Below are 17020 nucleotides of genomic sequence, written 5' to 3'. Positions count from 1 at the left end.
CTTTTATTTCTACGTGCCCGTTCCAGCCGGCCCCCTCTGCCCTGTGCACCTCAGGCCTCGGAGTGGGTCTGGCCCCGGCATTTCCCAGCATGCACTGCCTGCTCTGTGCGTGGACTCTGTGGTCCTCGTTCACAGCATGAGCACCCGTGGCCGTCGGGGGGACACCATGATCACCAGCCATTGACAGGCCCGAGGAGTCCCGCCCGAAGCAGCCGCTTCCTCGGATCAACACGGGGTGTCCCAGGTGTATTTGGCCATGGGGCCCCTTTTTATGCTCTGACGTATGTGGTGCCCGGCCAGCACTTACTCCAGGACCTGTGTGGGTGTGCACCAGGTGTCACCCGGTGTCGCCTGGGGATGGAGCGCCTGTGGGCTTGTCCTCGGGGACGTAGGGCCTAGCGGGCAGGCAGGAGGTCTGCACATGTACACACAGCCCCTCCGCTCAGACTGTCCTCACTCCCTGCTTCCCCGGCCAGCACGGCCCAGTGGGCCAGTCAGGAGGGAGAGGACAGTGTGTGTGTGTGTGTGTGTGTGTGTGTGTGTGTGTGTGTGAAGGGAGGCATGGCGAGTAGCCTGAGGTGGGAGCAGCCGCCCAGGGAGGGGGCGGCAGAGTCAAGTGGGCCAGTAGCTCCCTCAGGCAGTTGTCTGGGTTCCTCTCAGGAGTGACAGGTGCCCATCTAAATCCCCTCACCCTCGGCCACCACCTGCCCCTTGGTGGGACTCACAGAGTTCTGGCCTGGGAAGCAGGAGAGACCTGAATTCTAGCTCTGATTCTGTGGGGGTCACCGTCCCCCCAGCCTCAGTTTCCCCATCCACGAAGTGTGGGTCTTAGACCTGCAGCTCTGCAAGGGCCCTCTGGCTGGGGTCCCGCAATTTGGGGGTGCTGGTTCTTGGAGGGGTGTGACACACACACACACACACACACACACACACACACACCGGCCCTCCTCTGTGGCAGTCCCAGAAGTAGATACAGAAGAACCAGTTAGGAGCAAAAGATGGGCTGGTTCCGATCCTGTGACCACGCGGCTGCCCAGTGAGGTGGCAGCACTGGCACCCACGCCCAGCCCGCGCCAGCCGGCGGCCAAGCCCGCAGACTCAGGCCACACCAGCTGCTGCCCATGAAGGGTTGCTGGGTGGGTGGGCAGCCGACTGCCCCCTCTTCCACTAGGGGCCTTACGAGAAAATCCGTTTAGACCCGGTTTAAGGTCAGACTCAGGAAAACCTCATGCAGTTCTGTTTAACAAAAATGTTTTTTAAAACTTTAACCCATTTTAATTTAAGATAACATAACATGCCTCTGGTACGAGAGAAGTCAAAAGGTAGAAATGAATAGATGAAAAATCGATCCCTCTCCCCAGGCCTCCCCCAGAGAGGCCGCTGTTACACATCCTCCCGGGAGATCTATGCGGATACAAGCATATTTGCGCGTGTAAATATTTAAATATAGTGGATTTGATCCAAGACTCTCAAGCCTTCGAGGTATTAACACGCAACGGTTTTATTTTTCCAATAACCATTCGAGCTTCATCTTGCCGGCACTGATGCTGGCTTTCCCAGGGATAGCAGGCTCCCTTAACGCCGTCTCCACCGAGACCTCTAGCCACCCTCCCTGCCGTTACTAAGACAGCCTCGTCCTGGTTGCAAAGGCTCAACCTGTCCACCTTGGAGCTCGAACTTATCTTTTTTTTTTTTTTAATATATTTTATTGATTTTTGTATAGAGAGGAAGGGAGATAGAGAGTTAGAAACATCAATGAGAGAGAGTCATCGATCAGCTGCCTCTTGCACACCCCCTACTGGGGATATGCCCGCTACCAAGGTACATGCCCTTGACCAGAATCGAACCCGGGGCCCTTCAGTCTCCAAGCCAACGCTCTATCCATTGCGCCAAACTGGTCCCGGCTCAAACTCATCTTTAACTAACGTCCTCAGCTCCCCGCGTGGCCACTGGGTGCTATGGCCTGCTCTCCATGCCTCCCCTGTCCCTGCTCTTCACAGACTCAGCCAACTACTCATTCCCAAGGCGGGACATCTGTTATGCCCAGATTTCCTGATCCCCAAAGACCACCAGGGAGCTGAGTCCGATGCAAAAGCAAAAGAGTTTTTATTTCGAGCTAGCCCGAGCTCACCCCCCCCGCCCCCCCCCCCCGACGCCCAATTACCGACGCAGCAGCAGGGTGGAGGAAGAGAGCGGGTTTCTCTAGAAGAAAGGATTTATAGGGGTGGTGAGGTCACTGTTGCTTTGGCTGACCCCGATTGGTTGGGTGAGGGCTAGGGTCCAGTTACATAGTGACATAGTTATACAAAATGGAGGACAGCAGCACAAACTGGAGTCAGGAGTTAACCCTGTCCTGCCCCACAGTACAAATTGGAGTCAGGAGTTAACCCTGTCCTGCCCTCTCACATCCTCCTCCCCCGCACCTCCTCCCTCTCACTTTATGGGAAAGCTGCCATCACACCCACCGGCACCTGCACGGAGCCCCCTCAGCGCTGGGCCTGGAGACCTCTCCTAGGGGCACCGTTCCTAGCCGAGTCCCTGCCCTGGGTGCCACAGTCCAGGGCAGGGGGGCCTCCCGGTTGGGAACCCCCAGGTCCTGGTTTTCAGAACACACACTGGCCGGTGGAATGGGGCTCCTGGCTCGCTGCCCAGCAGCTGTCTGGGCACACAGTGCTGGTCACCCCGGGGCCCCAGGGCTGGGCGCACAGGGCCTCAGAGCCCACAGTCCAGGGAGAGGCAGGAAGAGACGGGCAGGGGTCCAGCGAGGCTTTCCGGAAGAGACGCTCCTTTGGAAGCGGTTTCCCCAGGACCTTCCTTCGTCATGTGTGGGTTCTGGGGGAGATGCTTTCCGGCACAGCTTTGCAGCATCTGCTTTTCACGCGATGTCGTGCTGAGAGAAGAAGCTGATGTCCTGGCAGCAGGGGTGTCCAGCCGTCCGGCCGCTGCCTGCCGCAGGTGCACTATTTGGGGGTGCGCGTGGGGTGTGCGGGGAGAGTCGGTGTCCTCTCAGTGGCCCTAGCCTGGGCCGTGGGGGCGTGGGGGAGGGCTCCGGGGAGTCCGTGCTGTCCCAGCAGCCATGGGGGCTGGCCCAGCCCAGGCCTCACTGGGGTGTCTTCAATCTGCTCACTCCTGTTCCTAGGAAGCTGTCCCCACCCCAGGAGAAGGTCCGGGACATCTGGAAATCTGGTCAGTGTTCAGTGATCTTCTCCCTGAGTGGGCTCAGCCCAGGGGCAGGGATGCTGAATCAGGCAGCTCCCAGCAGAACAGGAAGTGAGTCCATAGCTGCTCTGCCAGGACTGAGGGGCAGCCAGCCTGGGAGGGTCACCAACAGAGCAGGAGGCTGGAGGTCATGCCCACGGCCCCCAGTATTTAGGCAGGTGGAGAGCGGGTGGGCATGAGGGCTGGGTCCAAGGGACCACTGGGAGGCGGGGACAGCGTGGTCACAGGTGTGGGGGTGAGAAAGGCCCAGTGAGGAAAGCGGGTGGGCGGGGTCAGAGGCAGTGCGGGGTCAGGCTGGGGGCAGGGAAGGGGAGGCGCCTGGCTGGCCCCACTCCCATCGGGGCGTGGCTCCCCACAAGGCCGCCCACTCTAGATTCACCCCGGTCTGTTCCTCCATGGAGGGACGGGATGGGTCAGGGCTTTGTCCATAGGCTGGGGTTCAGAATCATGAGCCTGCGGTCATGTGAAGAGAGAAGCAGCCTCGTCAGCAGTTCTCAGGCAAGACATGTGCCCTCTGGGCCGTTTGGTGAAGCATAAGGCTGCCTCAGCATGTTGTTCACTTCCCCCTTCTGTGAGCAGCACGGGTCTGTCCCTGAGTGAAGCAGGAGGATAAACTTTCTGTGAAATGGCTTCCCACATTTCTCCAGTTAACGGAAACAAACAAACAAACAAAAAAAAAAACAAAACAAAAAAAACCACATTGAAACCTGTACAGTATTTTTGTGAGTTTATTTGAACCAAACTGTTGACATATGCCAGGAAGCAGAACCTCAATGAATTGAGATAATGCTCCGGAGAATGGCGGATTACATTTCTATTTATACACTGCAATCAAAGGAGGGACATAGGTGGTTACATGAAATTCATTGGTGATTGACTAAGGAGATGGGATAAAGAAAAGCAGTGGGAAACCCCTGGGATCAGGTAAAAAGTAAAAGGATGGACACACACGTGGGTGGGTGCAGGAACAATCAACATGATAATGAAGGAATCTGTGGTATCTATCCTGGAGCCCACCACATTTGGTTGTGCACCAAGGACTCAAGGAAAAAGGAAGTTACAAGTTACCCAGACATCTCACAGATGTGTTATCTTAGAGGGAAAAGGGCAAATGGACTCAGTAAAGATCTAAGTTGATCTTTGTCAGGGAAAATATCACCCTAGGACCTGACTGCCCATTATAACCTGTTTGTAGTTAAATATTTAATTTTTAGACCATCTTCTGTGGTTTCTTTAGGTCTCTGAGTTTGCAAAACTGCCACACAGGCCTCCCCTGAGCTTGTCAGGTCAGTACGTGGCTCCTTCCGTCCACCCTCCTCAGGGCAGGGGGGGAGCGGTAGGGAAATGGGGGCTGTGGCTAACTGGAGAGCACACAGCGCCCCGAAGGGCCGGGTCTGCACCCCGGGCTCAGGCTGGGGGCTGCCAGGTGGGAGCGAGGGGCCTGGCTGCTCCATCCTCCTGCTCAGAGAACTCCGAAGTCGGGGTTGGGATGTGCATGTGAAGTCATTCCGTCGGTGATGGTTGGCTTTGTTCTTGTTAAACACCGTGTAGGCCAAACAAGACCTTCCCTGAGTGTGACCGCCGGGCTGCGGGAGCCGGAGAAAGCCTCTGAAGGAGGGAGGTTGGGCTCAGAGCTGCCTGTTTCAGGGTTTCACTGGCTGTGACGAGGGCCCAAGGCCCTGGCCCTTCTCCAAGTCTGCCAGGGCCCCTCCCGGGCACTGCGTCCCCTGGGTTCCATCAGAGGGACAGCAGCACGTGCCCCAGACCCCCTCCTGCCTCCCTCCCTGGGGTGGCGGCCTTGCAGGTCCTCTTCCCTGGAGCCTCTCCTCTGTCTGATGAAACTCAGGGCAGGCCTTGGCCGCCAAGCCCTCAGGTCCCAGCAATTCCCCTACCGCCAGGCACCCAGGGACAGATGCCCCTGCTCACACTGGTGATCACCCCAGGGGCCACACTGGGCAGAGGCTGTCTCTTCTCAGGGGCTCCTCAGGGCCTATTGCTCAGTCGTGGAGGACGGCGGAGCAGGGATCCATGGCCACCATCGAACCCATCTTCCCCCGATGCCAGAGCTCCCTCCACAGAGACCGAGACTCTGGCTTGTACAGTGTCTGTCTGAATACTCTCAGAGATGGGAACTCACTACTTCCAGCAGTAATGGTAATAGCGGGCATTGACTGAGTGCTTCCTTGCTTTCACGGTAGGCGCTGGTTTTATTGTCTAGAACCAATAGGAATAGGTCTATGCCTCCCACTCTCTGACAGCTTTTGAAATATTCGAACACGGCTCTCAGGGTCCAGCCCGGCACCATTCCTCTTCCAGGGAGAGGCTCCCCGTCCTCACGTGGCACGGCTCAGTGCCCTTTGTCTCCTCGGGTTCCTGGTGGCCTGCGTCTGTGCCTTCCACTCCCACGGGGGGATCACTGTGACGCCCACAGCACAGAGCGTGGGGGGCATACCGCCACCGACACGTGGGGGGCGCTGAGCACTGAGGCCGCTCAGGAGACAGAACCTGACGCCACCCCTGGTCCCAGCTCTACACAGGTTTGAGGGAAGAATCTGGTTTGAACACAGATTCCATCATCTGCTAATCATGTGATCCTGAGCAGATTGCTTAAACCTCTGGGACCTCAGTCACACAACAAAATGGGGGTGGCACGCCTTTCTTGGTAGATTTACTGTGAGAATGAAATGCGATGGTTAAGTGTCAACATTGAGAGTGGTAAGTATTAGTCATTGTCCATGTCATCAGCATCAGTAGCAGTTGCAGGTGTGTCGCTGAACTTTGACTGTCACCTCCCTTCTTACAAGCTTAATGCATCTATTTGCACAACCACTCCTGCCCATCACAGACCTCTTTCAAGTACATTGTGTCAGCGGCGCCTCATGTTTTCCCTTCTCATGTGGCCAGGAGGCCAGGGAGGGACTCTTGGTCCAGGGCTCCTGCCTCAGCCCCACACAGAGCCCAGCTGCAGCCCCGCCCCTGAACCCGATCACCCCGACATTGACATGCCCTCGGCCTCCGGAAACACCTTCACACCCTCCCCTCCTTGATCTCCAGAACCACCCCCATTCCCACCCCCTGGAGAAGGCAGCCCAGGGACTCTCCTCTGGCTTTACAGAGGAGGAAACGAAGACCCAGGGGCACAGTCCTAACTCCTTCTCCTTTCCCCCCTCCCCCACACTCCCAGTTCATCTCCTCCTCACTCACAGCTGCAATGGCCACCCAGAGCTGGTAACGCCCCAACTTAGGCCTTCAGCCCCAGCCTCTCCCTGGGCTGTATGTGCCTCCCAGACATCGCCCCCTGGTGCCTCAAACTCCACCTTACAAGTCAGGACTCCTGACCTGCCCCCCGAATCTTGGCTTTGCTAGCATTTCCTGTAGAAGCCCCATCATCCATCCAGAGGAGCAATCTGGGACCCCAGTCAGCGTCCTTGCCCCTTCCACCTCGCTCTGCCCTGTCTCATATCCTCTTTTCCTTCTGTCTCCTCAGTGTCACATCAGCTCCTGGTCGCTCCTGCGTCCAATCAGTCATTCAGCAGCCACTCGCTCTGGGCCGGGCAGGGAGCAGGCCCCGAGGGAGCAGAGGTGAGCCTGGCCTGCCCTGCCCTCCGGAGCTGGTGCGGACAGACGGTGAGCCAGGTTCGGTCTCAGCTTGACGCAGTCCCCGTTACAGTCAGCAAGACTTCGCCCCTCTGATGGTGGGGGAAGACAGTTATAACTGGGGGGAGAGAAACAGGGGCTGGTGGGCCAGGTTTGTGCTGTGAAATGAGGATGTCCTCTCTGGCGGCTTCTGTTTCTTCTGTGGAGTAGGAGGCAGGGGGCCAGGCAGTCTGGGGATGGGGTGTGTTCATGTGGAGACGAGGGGAGGCAGCAGGTCTCACGGTGAGAGCGCAGGAGCTAAGACGTGTCGGGAGCTGCCGGGTCCTGGTCTCAGGTGGGTACCATGTGCTCACAGGGAACCTGCTGGCACTTTCGCCAGCGTGGCTCACTCGCTCAGGTGCAGGCGGGTCTGTGCCCAGGGTTGGCCAGCAGTGCCACCCGGAGACAGGGGACGTGGGAGTTTAGGGTGTTGCTAAGATGTTACTAAAATGATGGGCCTTGGGATCTAAGCGGGCTCAGGGCGGAAGGAAAGGTGACTGATGCATGGAGGGGAGGCAGAGGTCAAGGACCTCCAGGAGGCAGGACTTCCCCAGGGGAGCAGTTGAACACAGCAAGGAGAGGTGGTTATAGTCAGGGGTGTGTGTGTGGGGGGCGGGGTTGATTAGTGATGTGGAAGCAGAGAATTATGGAATCTACGTTCCCTGCTTGGGGGCCCAGTTGACCCTGAAAAACAGGAAATGCAACCCCACGGAGCCAGCCCAGCCTGTGGGCACGGCAATGGCAGATCATGGCCACAAGATGGCAGCATCGGCCCACAAGCCTGCACCTGGAGGCCTCGGTATCCATCCTGCTCTTCCAATTGCTTCATCTCCTACAGATCAGCAGACTTCAGGTGAGATAAGGAGCTTGTGTGACACTGCCCACCACCCCCCTCCCAACCTCCCAACCAACCACCTTGATGGAACCCTGACTGGGCTCTGGAGACAGAAAGGCATTGATTTGAATCGTGGTTCTGCCACTTTCAGCTCCTCATTACAATGCACTCCTTCCTTCACCCCCACAGCCTCGAACATTCCCTGGGAAGCTGAGCGTGGCCCACATTGCCTGCCTCATCTTGTCCCCAAGCTAGCACTGCTGCTGCCGTCTGTCCAGACCCTGGAGGAGAGGGTGAGCCCACACTGGCCAAGAGGCACCTCGGCAGAGGCATTAGCAACCCGTTTCCTCCCAGCCTTTCTGTCTTAACAGCCGTGGCCATCCCGAGTCCCTTCCAAGACCCAGTCCTCGCAGCCGGCTAACCCCAAGGGGCTGGCGCCTCTTCCATGTGAAGAAAGATCCCACCACCACCACCTCTGAGCTCTAACGGGGGCTCCTGATACCTCCGGTTCTCTCAGCAGGTGTCTTGAAACGGTCACTCCTTCACATGCACACCGTGTTCTCCACATGTGAAGACTGAAATGACTGTATACCACGCAGGACTTTGACAGAGAAAAGCAGTCATGTGACAAAGCCACGCAGCACCAAAGAGATGAAACCATGGTTTGGGGGCTGGGCCAGGCACAGCCCTGGGTCCGCTGCCCTCGCTGGACCCAAGGACTTTTGTCACCCATGCTGTCCCTGCCCTCCTCAGCCTTACCTCCTGGAAATGCAGCCGGGACCTGAGAGCATCCCGGTGTCCTGGGGAGAGGAACAGCCTTCTTGCAGGAAAGGAAACGATGGGGTCCCGGCTGCCCGCTGCCCTTTGCAGACCCCCAGCCCGCATTGCCTGCAATCTGTAACCATGGCTCGTATACCCAGTCTTATTCCTTTTGCCCCCTTCTCTATGTGGTCTTTGCTCTCTTACCCCATAGAAGCAGCTGGCTTAGGGGGGGAGACGGAGTAGATTTTTTAGATGACCTGCTGCCCTCCCATGCTGCTGGCATTCCTGGAATCGAGGCGCATGTGGGATTCAGCCCTGTCTCTGCTGGCTCGGCTCAAGTAGTGAAAGGCAGCCCAGGCCCATTGGTTGTCCGGTCTCATGGTTGCTGTGATCTAGACTCTTCTATCTTAAGCCCTTGCTTTGTTTCACTGCCCCCAGCTTTAATAAACCTACTCTATAAACCTACTCTCACAGTCCCCGGGACTCGTGCTGTGAAATCCTTCCTGCACAAAGTCAAGAACCCACACATTCCAGGTAGTGCTGGGGCAGACCCACCCGCCTTGGTAGCGGTCTCCTGGGAACCCCCCCCCCCCCCTCTAGCTCTCAGGGGCCATCCCAAGCCGGGCCCAGCCTCTCTTACAGCCCCACCAAGTACATACCATCTCCAAGGACACATCATGGCTGTCACCTGGGCCTGTGCTTCAGCCCTCTGCCCCTCCTGGAGCACCCTCCCTACTCTTCTCCATAGCTACGTGCATCCTGAAGATTCAGCTCCAAGGTCACCCCTCCTGAGAAGTCCTTCTCCCTCCATCCCACTCGCCACTTTCCCGCCTGCGCCGGGCCCTCAGGGGAACCTGTGGCGGCACAGAAAACAGGGGAGGACATTAGAGTCCCATCTGGGGTAAGGCAGGCTCCACTACCACGTGGCCTTGGGCCAGCTACATTTTTTAAGCCTTGAACTTGCACCCTGTAACATGGGGCCAACAAAGATGTGGGGCCACAGCAAGGGTGGCTGGTGCTCAGTCCCGGCTGTCTCCCACCAGTGCCCACCTCCTGCCCTCCCCACCCTCCCCCCAGTCAGTGCACTGACTCTTCTGGACCAAGACCCCAGCCCTTGGCGCCTTGTGTCTCTGTACTGTTTCACTCTCCACGCGACTGACATCAAACGGGTGGGTTTTTCCACACCAACAACCAGTTCTCCAACTCTCAGGACACCATGATTCAACTCAATTCTGGCAGAACAGGAATATTGGGGACTAGTTATGGTATGGGAAATATTAACCATGCTTTATTAACCAGGACTGCCTGGTTCTGGTTGAAGGAAGGACTTTCTACCTCGGCTGGAAGTTGTAGGCCCCTGGGGCCTGAGAGAACCTTGGGCCTGGGTGTCAACCTTGGAAAGGAGTTCATTCTCATTCAAGACCTGCCAATTATTGTGGGAAGATTAACAACTTAGTTGTCCAAAGACGTATCACTCCAGCCTGCATAGCCTACTTCCCAGGCCTGTAATTCCTACTCCCCAGGCCTGCAATTCCTACTTTCCCACGGAATCCTGGTCCTACCCTACATAAGCAGCTGGCTTATGAGGGGCGGCAGGGCAGGTTTTGTGGGTGACCTGCTGCTCTCCCATAAACGCTCACATATATGACTCAATCCTGTCTCTGCTTCATTGGCTCAAGTAGTGACAGGCAGCCTGGACCCACGGGCTGTCCAGTCACAGCACCATCTACCCAGAGCCAACACCAGGCCCCATAGGTCTCAGTGCTCGGAGTCACAAGGTTGTCCACACTTCAGACACCAGTCTCAAATAGGGGGTACCCAGAATACCCAAACGGAAACCAGACAACCAGTGGGTGTGGGCTGCCTATTGGCTTCTTACTGGAGCCAGTTAAGCAGAAACAGGGTTGAATCATATTTGAGGGCTGATTCCAATAATGCCGGTGCCTGGCCCACGTAGCTCAGTGGTTGAGCGTCAACCTATGAACCAGGAGGTCACAGTTCAATTCCTGGTTGGGATACATGCCTGGATTTAGGGCTCGATCCCCGAGTGAGCATGCAGGAGGCAGCCGATCAATGGTTCTCTCGCATCATTGATGTTTCTATCTCTCTCTTCCTCTCTGAAATAAATAAAAACAGACTTTTAAAATGTAATGCTGGCAGTATAGGAGAGGAGCAGGTCACCCAGGAAAATCTGCTCTGCAGCCCCCCGAGAGCCAGCAGCTTATACTGGGTAGGACAAAGACTATATGGGGAAGCAGGTAAAATGAGTAAGGATGGTACAATGGTTACAGATCACAGCGATGCAGGTGGGGCTCACGGTTGGGGAACAAGGTTGTTAATCTCTCTGTGATGGACCTCACTCCCAGGCTGGCTCCCAGCTCCCAGGGGCATGCAGCTCCCAGTCAGGTTAGAACAGTGGTCGGCAACCTGCGGCTCGGGAGCCACAAGCAGCTCTTTGGCCCCTTGAGTGTGGCTCTCCCACAAAATACCATGTACCCTAATTAAGCTAATAACAATGTACCTACCTATGTAGTTTCAGTTTAAAAACTTTGGCTCTCAAAAGAAATTTCAATCGTTGTACTGTTGATATTTGGCTCTGTTGACGAGTGAGTTTGCCGACCACTGGGGCTAGAATGTCCTTTCTTTAATCAGAACAAAACAGTCACGCTTAACAGAGCGTGCTTAACATTCCTCCAAACTCTAGCTAGGCGACAAAGCTGGGAGTTCCCACAGCCCCCACCCATCTTCTGTTTCAAATATTTGCTGAAACGGCTTCTGGAACTCAGGAGAACACGAGGCCTGCCTGGTCTGAGGTTTAGCCAGGAAGGCCTGGCGGCTCCCAGGGAGGCCCGGTGGGGTGGGGTGTCCTGAGGGTGTCCCAGCTGCACCCCTGCCTCAGTGTGACCGCGGTCAGGAAAATCTTCATGGCGCTGGCCTGGCACACGGGAGGCCTGGCACCCAGGAGGCCTAGCACCCAGGAGGCCTGGCACTGACAAAAAGCCTGGGTCTGGGCCCAGCTCCAGGCTCAGGGGCAGGAGGGGGTCCCTGATGTGCGCTGGGTGGGGATCAGGGAGGAGTGGGGGCTGCACTCAGAGGGGTGCTCTGGGGCCTGGGGGGAGCGGAGGGGCCGGGGAGACGGCGGGTCCGCGGGGGTGGAGGAGGGACGCGCTGCAGCCCCGCAGGGCAGTCCCAGGCCCCCGGGCCTGGTCCCGCCTGTGCATGGAGGATGAAAGGACGGTTTGCAAACAGGGAAGCGAGGGCGGAGGGCGGGGCTGGGCGGGCCGGGGGCGGAGCCGGCCTGGGGCCTAAGACACCCCGAGTCGCAGCGGCTGGAAGCAGCAGCGGCGGCGCGGTGGCGACAGTAAGTGCGGCCGGAGGGCGGCGGGCCTGGCCCCCCACCGGCTCTCCGGGGTCTCGGCGCCCCCCGGGCTCCCGCGCTCGGCGCCCACCCCCACGGGCCGGGCCGGAGGCTGCTCCCCAGGAGCCCGGGCCCCTTCAGGCCCCTCCCGCCCCTCCCGCTGCAAGGGCTCCGCCAAGGCCCCTCCCCAGCGTCCCCGCGCCTCCGCCCCTCTCCGCCTGCCCCCGCTCCTCTCACTGCCCTGCGCTCCGGGTCTGTCTGCTTTCTCCTCCAGACTCCCCCTTCCTCCCCTCCTCGTGCATTTCCTGAGACGGGACCTCACCGTCTGGATGCGTGTGGTTTTTTGGGGGAAGAGGGGAGCTGTGGGGGGATGGACAACTCAGCCCCAAGTGAGGTGGTTGACTTGTTCCAAACTGGAGAGCCTGAGCCTGGGCGCATCTCATCGCCGAGGCCAGTCCTCCCGTGGCCTCTAGGTGGCGCCTGTTTGCTTCCCAGCCACGCGTTCCCAGTGGGTTAGCCTCACCAGCCCCCTCCCCACTGCACGGATGGGGAAAAGGGGCCACAGAGGGGAGACTGACCCAGCCAGAGTCAGAACCCTCCTCGCCACCAGCATCAGGTGCAGAGGGCGATCTGCAGAGGCCCCAGGCCCCACAAGCGTCTGCTTCTTTGTACAGGGGCCGCCCCCTTGTCCGGGACACCCCAGAGGCGAGCAGGACCTGGTGCGGCCAGCTCCTGTGGGTGCTGGAAAGACACACGCCAGCCAGCCAGCTCCTCCTTTCTCTTCCCAATCTAAAAGGCCAGCCGCCTGCTTTTATAAACAGTAATGAGACTGCTCACTCCAGTGCCCCGGCCTGTGACCCGGATTTGAGAAAACTCCCAGCTCTTCAGAAACTCTCGGTCAAGGCTGAATGGGCCAGGACAAATAGAAGCCTGGAGCTGAGCAGGGGCCCCGGATGGTGTGGGCCCAATAGCCCTGCGGTGGGCCCCGCACCCTCTCTTGTAGCTGGAACATCTGGAGAGAACCGCTTGCCCCTTGTCCACTGCCCTACATGGGCCATAATTTTTGAACACTAATTTAGAAAGTGAGTGTGAGTGAGTGAGTGTGCGCGGGCCAGCCCCGCCTGGTTAGTTTGTTAGTGCCGGGTGCCCTGAGAATCAGGCTGGGAAGAGGCTCTGCTCAACCCAGAGAGTTTAAAATAGCCGCGCGGACTCGAATGCCGGTGTCCCGCAGGCAGCATCCTTCCTGCCTGCCTCTCCGGGTACCTGCAGCCTCAGGCGAGGATCTCCTGGCCACACAGAGGCCATTCATTCAGCAGACATGGAGGAAGGTGCCCCCGAACGCTCTGCTCTGTTCGCAGCTTGCTTGCCTGAGGCCTTCGTGGAGGAGGCCTCCCTGTCCTGGTGCCTGGAGCCTGCAGACACCGGCTCACCTGGCCAGACAGCCTGCTCTCAGGCGGCCGAGGAGTCCCCATGGGCCTCAGACTGCCCGGCTGGGTAGCCTCACTCTTTTTTTTCTTTTTTTTTAAAAAAATATTTTATTGATTTTTCACAGAGAGGAAGGGACATGGATAGAAAGCTAGAAACATCGATGAGAGAGAAACATCAACCAGCTGCCTCTTGCACACACCCTACTGGGGATGTGCCTGCAAGCAAGGTACATGCCCTTGACCAGAATTGAACCTGGGACCTTTCAGTCTGCAGGCCGATGCTCTATCCACTGAGCCAAACCGGTTCCGGCATGTAGCCTCACTCTTGTCGTTCTGTAGCTGTGTGGCCTTCAGCGAGTGGCTTAACCTCTCTGAGCCTCAGGCTTCATCGGGGAAAAGGGTCTTAGAGTAGCACCTGCCTTTTCATTAGGCTGTTGTCAGGCGCAAGTGCGAGACACAGACCTTCGCATGCATGGGCACCGGGTTTCCTTTTAACTCTTGGGAGTTCTTGTTTGGATGTGGGACAAATCAAGTGTGTTTAAGGCCTCATTCTTTGCGTCTGAAAAAAAAAAAAAAGTAGACAGTCATTGCTGTGCTACCCAATTCCGAGGAGTGTTGTGAGGCTCTCGCAGTAACGGATAAGCCTGTGCGACAGGGCGTTCCCGGCTCACCGGGGAGAAAGGCCCGTTCTGCCTGGCTGGATGCTCCTGGTTAAGGCTCAGCCTCCCGTGTGAGCCGAGGCACATTCCGTTATTGATTTATTGGGGAGGGAGGAGGCTCCTGCCCAGGGACTAGGGTGTCCCGTCCTCAGCTTTAGGGAAGCGTTTTCCATTTCTCAAGCTGCTGCCACATCCTAGGTGTCGTATAGAGCATAGAATAGGCTTGCGACCGACCTTGCAGTCAAATGCAGCAGCCAGCCAGGCAGGTGACAGGCCCACGATGGCAGGAAACATGCTGATTTGTCCAACAGCTGCCACCGCGGGCCAGGCTTTGCTAGCAGTTGTGGTTACATAGCCATTATAAAAAGGTGCAGGTTTTTGGGAAAAATAAACACCAAAAAAACACATAAAAAACTCACAGAAAGAAACCGAGGCCCTAACCCATTTGGCTCAGTGGATAGAGCGTCGGCCTGCAGACTGAAAGGTCCCAGGTTTGATTCCAGTCAAGGGCATGTACCTTGGTTTCGGGCACATCCCCAGTAGGAGGTGTGCAGGAGGCAGCTGATCAATGGTTTTCATCGATGTTTCTAACTCTCCCTCTCCCTTCCTCTCTGTAAAAAAATCAATAAACTATATTAAAAAGCAAAACAAAAATCAAACCTAGGTTTGCTGATGGGGATACTGAGGCTCAGAAACACGGTGACTTGCCCCAGGCCATGTAGGCAATAGTTGCTGCCAACCTAGCTCCTTCCCGTTGCCGCTGGAGCCACCCAGATATGGAGAGGCCGGCTCCTGGTGGGATGCGATGAGGAGAGGTGGGGGCCCAGGAAGAGATGCCAACCCAGGCTTGTTCGCTGACCTGGCCTGTGGCATTCCACTCGTTGACTTCTGTTTCCCCACAAATGGAGTGAGGGAGGGGACTCCTGTGTCTCAAACTGGCTCCTGAAGGCAGTTCTAGACACCATGGGCTTTAAAAAAAAAGGAAGAAAAAAAAAGGTTGATTAATTTGAATGCCTTTATTTATTTATAATTTTATTTTGAGCAGCTAATACATTTACATCAAAATTCAAAAGACACAAAGGAGTATGAGGTGAAGTCCCCTCCTTCCCAGTGCCCATCCTCCTCAGAGGCAACACGGTTGGGAATCACTTGGTATCTCTCCGACGTGTGTCTGTACAGTCTCCACCCAGCCTTGCTATTTGGCACAAATAGTAGCATATTCTACACACTCTCCTGCTTCTTTCTCTCATAAAGTTGAAAAGAGTTGAGAGAGCATTCTTTGTCCCTAATTCCTTTTTCACGGCTGCATAGAAACGTGACTACCTTGAGACCAGGGTTACCCTTCCGGATTGGCTGCCATGGGCCCCACTATGCCACACTGCCTTACTCCCTGCCAGCCACACTCTTGTTTGCTCTCTGTGTTTCCCTGCGTGGGGTGGGAGGTGACGCCTGGGGTCACTTAGAGTTCTGACACCCTGTCTTTCATCCTGATCCTTAAACCTGACGCTCTCTAACCATGCTTTGGTGACTCCATAGGCCCCGGGGTGGGCATATGTTCAGCTCAGTAGGATGGCTGAATCCCCAATTTTACCTTCTTTTAAAAAAAATTGTATTGACTTCAGAGAGGACGGGAGAGATATAGAAACATCAATAATGAGAGATAATCGCCCCCCGACTGGGGATCAAACCCGAAACCTGGGCATGTGCTCTGACCAATAATTGGACGTGACCTCCTGGTTCACAGGTCAACACCCAACCCCTGAGCCACTCCAGCTGGGCACCCAGCTTTCGCTTCTGATCACCTGCCCTGTCTCCGTTTCTCTCTCTGTTTCAACAGTGGCCTTTGTCTCAGAGGATAACATCCATCAGAGTTCAAACTCCACCTACAGGACCGCCAGCAGCTCTCTGTGTTCCGAGCAGGAAGCACTGTTTGAGAAGCGGCTGGACCGCCCGCCGCCCAGCCTGCCGAGGCCCGAGGACCGCTTCAACGCTGCCTACATCATCTTCTTCAGCCTGGGCATCGGCGGCCTCCTGCCATGGAACTTCTTCGTCACTGCCAAGGACTACTGGATATTCAAACTCCGCAACTGCTCCAGCCCAGCCCCCGGGGAGAAGCCTGAGGACTCGGACATCCTGGTAAGGGCCGTTCCTCCTGGAAGGCGGGGTGCGCTTTGCCTGGATGGAGGGAAGGGCAGCTTTCCTGGGTGCACCGTACCGGGAAGGTTTGTGGCCTGCTGAGGATATATGAGTTAGGAAGCCATGCAGAGTATAGTGGAAAGAATTCAACTTAATCTTCAGACATGCTTTGTGTTGTGTATGAGGCCTCCTGCTTCATGGGACAGGAGAAGATGCCAATGTATAAGACACAATCCCAGTCTTCAGATTTCTTACTATTTAATTTGGGAAGAAGATGAAAATGATGATTCTCTGTAGTACAGTGTGGTAAACACAAGAATCCAGAGTCCATGCCTACAGAGCTTTGAGAGGGTGGATCTAGTTAGTAGCATTAAGTTCAGCTATGAGTTATAGAAAATTCCAAAAGCGTAGTGTGTAAACAAGATGGAAGGTAATTTTTCTTTCCTGTTCAAGTCTGGAGGGGTCAGCTCAACCCTGGTATGATGTTCCATGTTGTCAGGAACCTAGTTGCTTCACCATGTGTAACTTCTATGTTCAGTATTACTTCACAGTCCAGGATGGCTGTTGGAATTCAGCCATTACATCAAATAGGAAGAAGAGAAGGAGAGGCATAAGGAAACTCCTTCAAGGAACACACTTGCTTTTGGTCACATTGCACTCATTGGTCAGAATTTGGTCATGTGACCTCGTGAGCTGCAAAGGAGGCTGGGAAATGTAGTATTTCTTCCCCCCAGACCCATGTGACCAGCTAAAATGGGTGGTTGTGTAGTTATGGAAGACAGGGGGAAATGCAGACATGCAGACTCAGTGATAAGTACCTAGTCTCATCACCAAGAGAGATTGCTGTGCCCTAGGCAGTTTGGCTTAGTGGATAGAGTTTCAGTCTGTGGACTGAAGGGTCCTGGGTTCAATTTCAGTGAATGGCACACGCTCAGGTTGCAGGCTCCATCCCCAGTAGTGGGGAGTGCAGGAGGCAGCCAATCAATGA

General features: G+C 56.2%; 2 protein-coding genes across 6 annotated transcripts in view; both read left to right on the top strand.

Moving 5' to 3' along the window:
• Positions 1–2418: 2418 nt before the first annotated feature.
• On the top strand, positions 2419–8879 carry LOC311632822 (uncharacterized protein). Of its 5 annotated transcripts, none has more exons than XM_084904708.1 (7): positions 2419–2970; positions 3140–3186; positions 4457–4505; positions 6707–6855; positions 7534–7708; positions 7880–7983; positions 8211–8879. In XM_084904708.1, exons 1-7 carry the CDS (start codon positions 2907–2909, stop codon positions 8217–8219), a joined length of 597 nt encoding a protein of 198 aa, XP_084760834.1. In that variant the 5' UTR covers positions 2419–2906; the 3' UTR covers positions 8220–8879. The 5 variants fall into 5 exon arrangements, 2 of the variants coding, with proteins under 2 accessions (XP_084760834.1, XP_084760833.1); XM_084904707.1 differs by having other exon boundaries at positions 8045–8879; XR_014796834.1 differs by having other exon boundaries at positions 2419–2955; positions 6707–6846; positions 7880–8879.
• A 2847-nt stretch (positions 8880–11726) lies between these two features.
• SLC29A3 (solute carrier family 29 member 3) overlaps positions 11727–17020 on the top strand; it is a 35446-nt gene continuing 30152 nt past the window's right edge. Inside the window, exons 1-2 of the mRNA XM_084904969.1 lie at positions 11727–11813; positions 15734–16032. Coding sequence (XP_084761095.1) covers position 11813; positions 15734–16032 — 300 coding nt within the window. The 5' untranslated portion in view covers positions 11727–11812. The remainder of the gene's footprint in view (positions 11814–15733; positions 16033–17020) is intronic.

This window comes from Pipistrellus hanaki (genome assembly GCF_964339955.1).
Source record: "Pipistrellus hanaki genome assembly, chromosome: 14".
In the NCBI taxonomy this organism is placed as follows: domain Eukaryota; kingdom Metazoa; phylum Chordata; class Mammalia; order Chiroptera; family Vespertilionidae; genus Pipistrellus; species Pipistrellus hanaki.
Note: the sequence above shows the minus strand (reverse complement) of the source record. Positions and strands in the feature narration are given on the sequence as shown.

What these genes read in the sequence shown, in the direction of transcription:
- LOC311632822 (XM_084904707.1), top strand. Translation starts at nt 2,907, where the DNA reads ATGTCCTGGCAGCAGGGGTGTCCAGCCGTCCGGCCGCTGCCTGCCGCA. An exon ending in CGCAGGTGCACTATTTGGGG is followed by an intron (nt 2,971 to 3,139) that starts GTGCGCGTGGGG and finishes TCCTGTTCCTAG; the next exon opens with GAAGCTGTCCCCACCCCAGG. An exon ending in CCGGGACATCTGGAAATCTG is followed by an intron (nt 3,187 to 4,456) that starts GTCAGTGTTCAG and finishes TGGTTTCTTTAG; the next exon opens with GTCTCTGAGTTTGCAAAACT.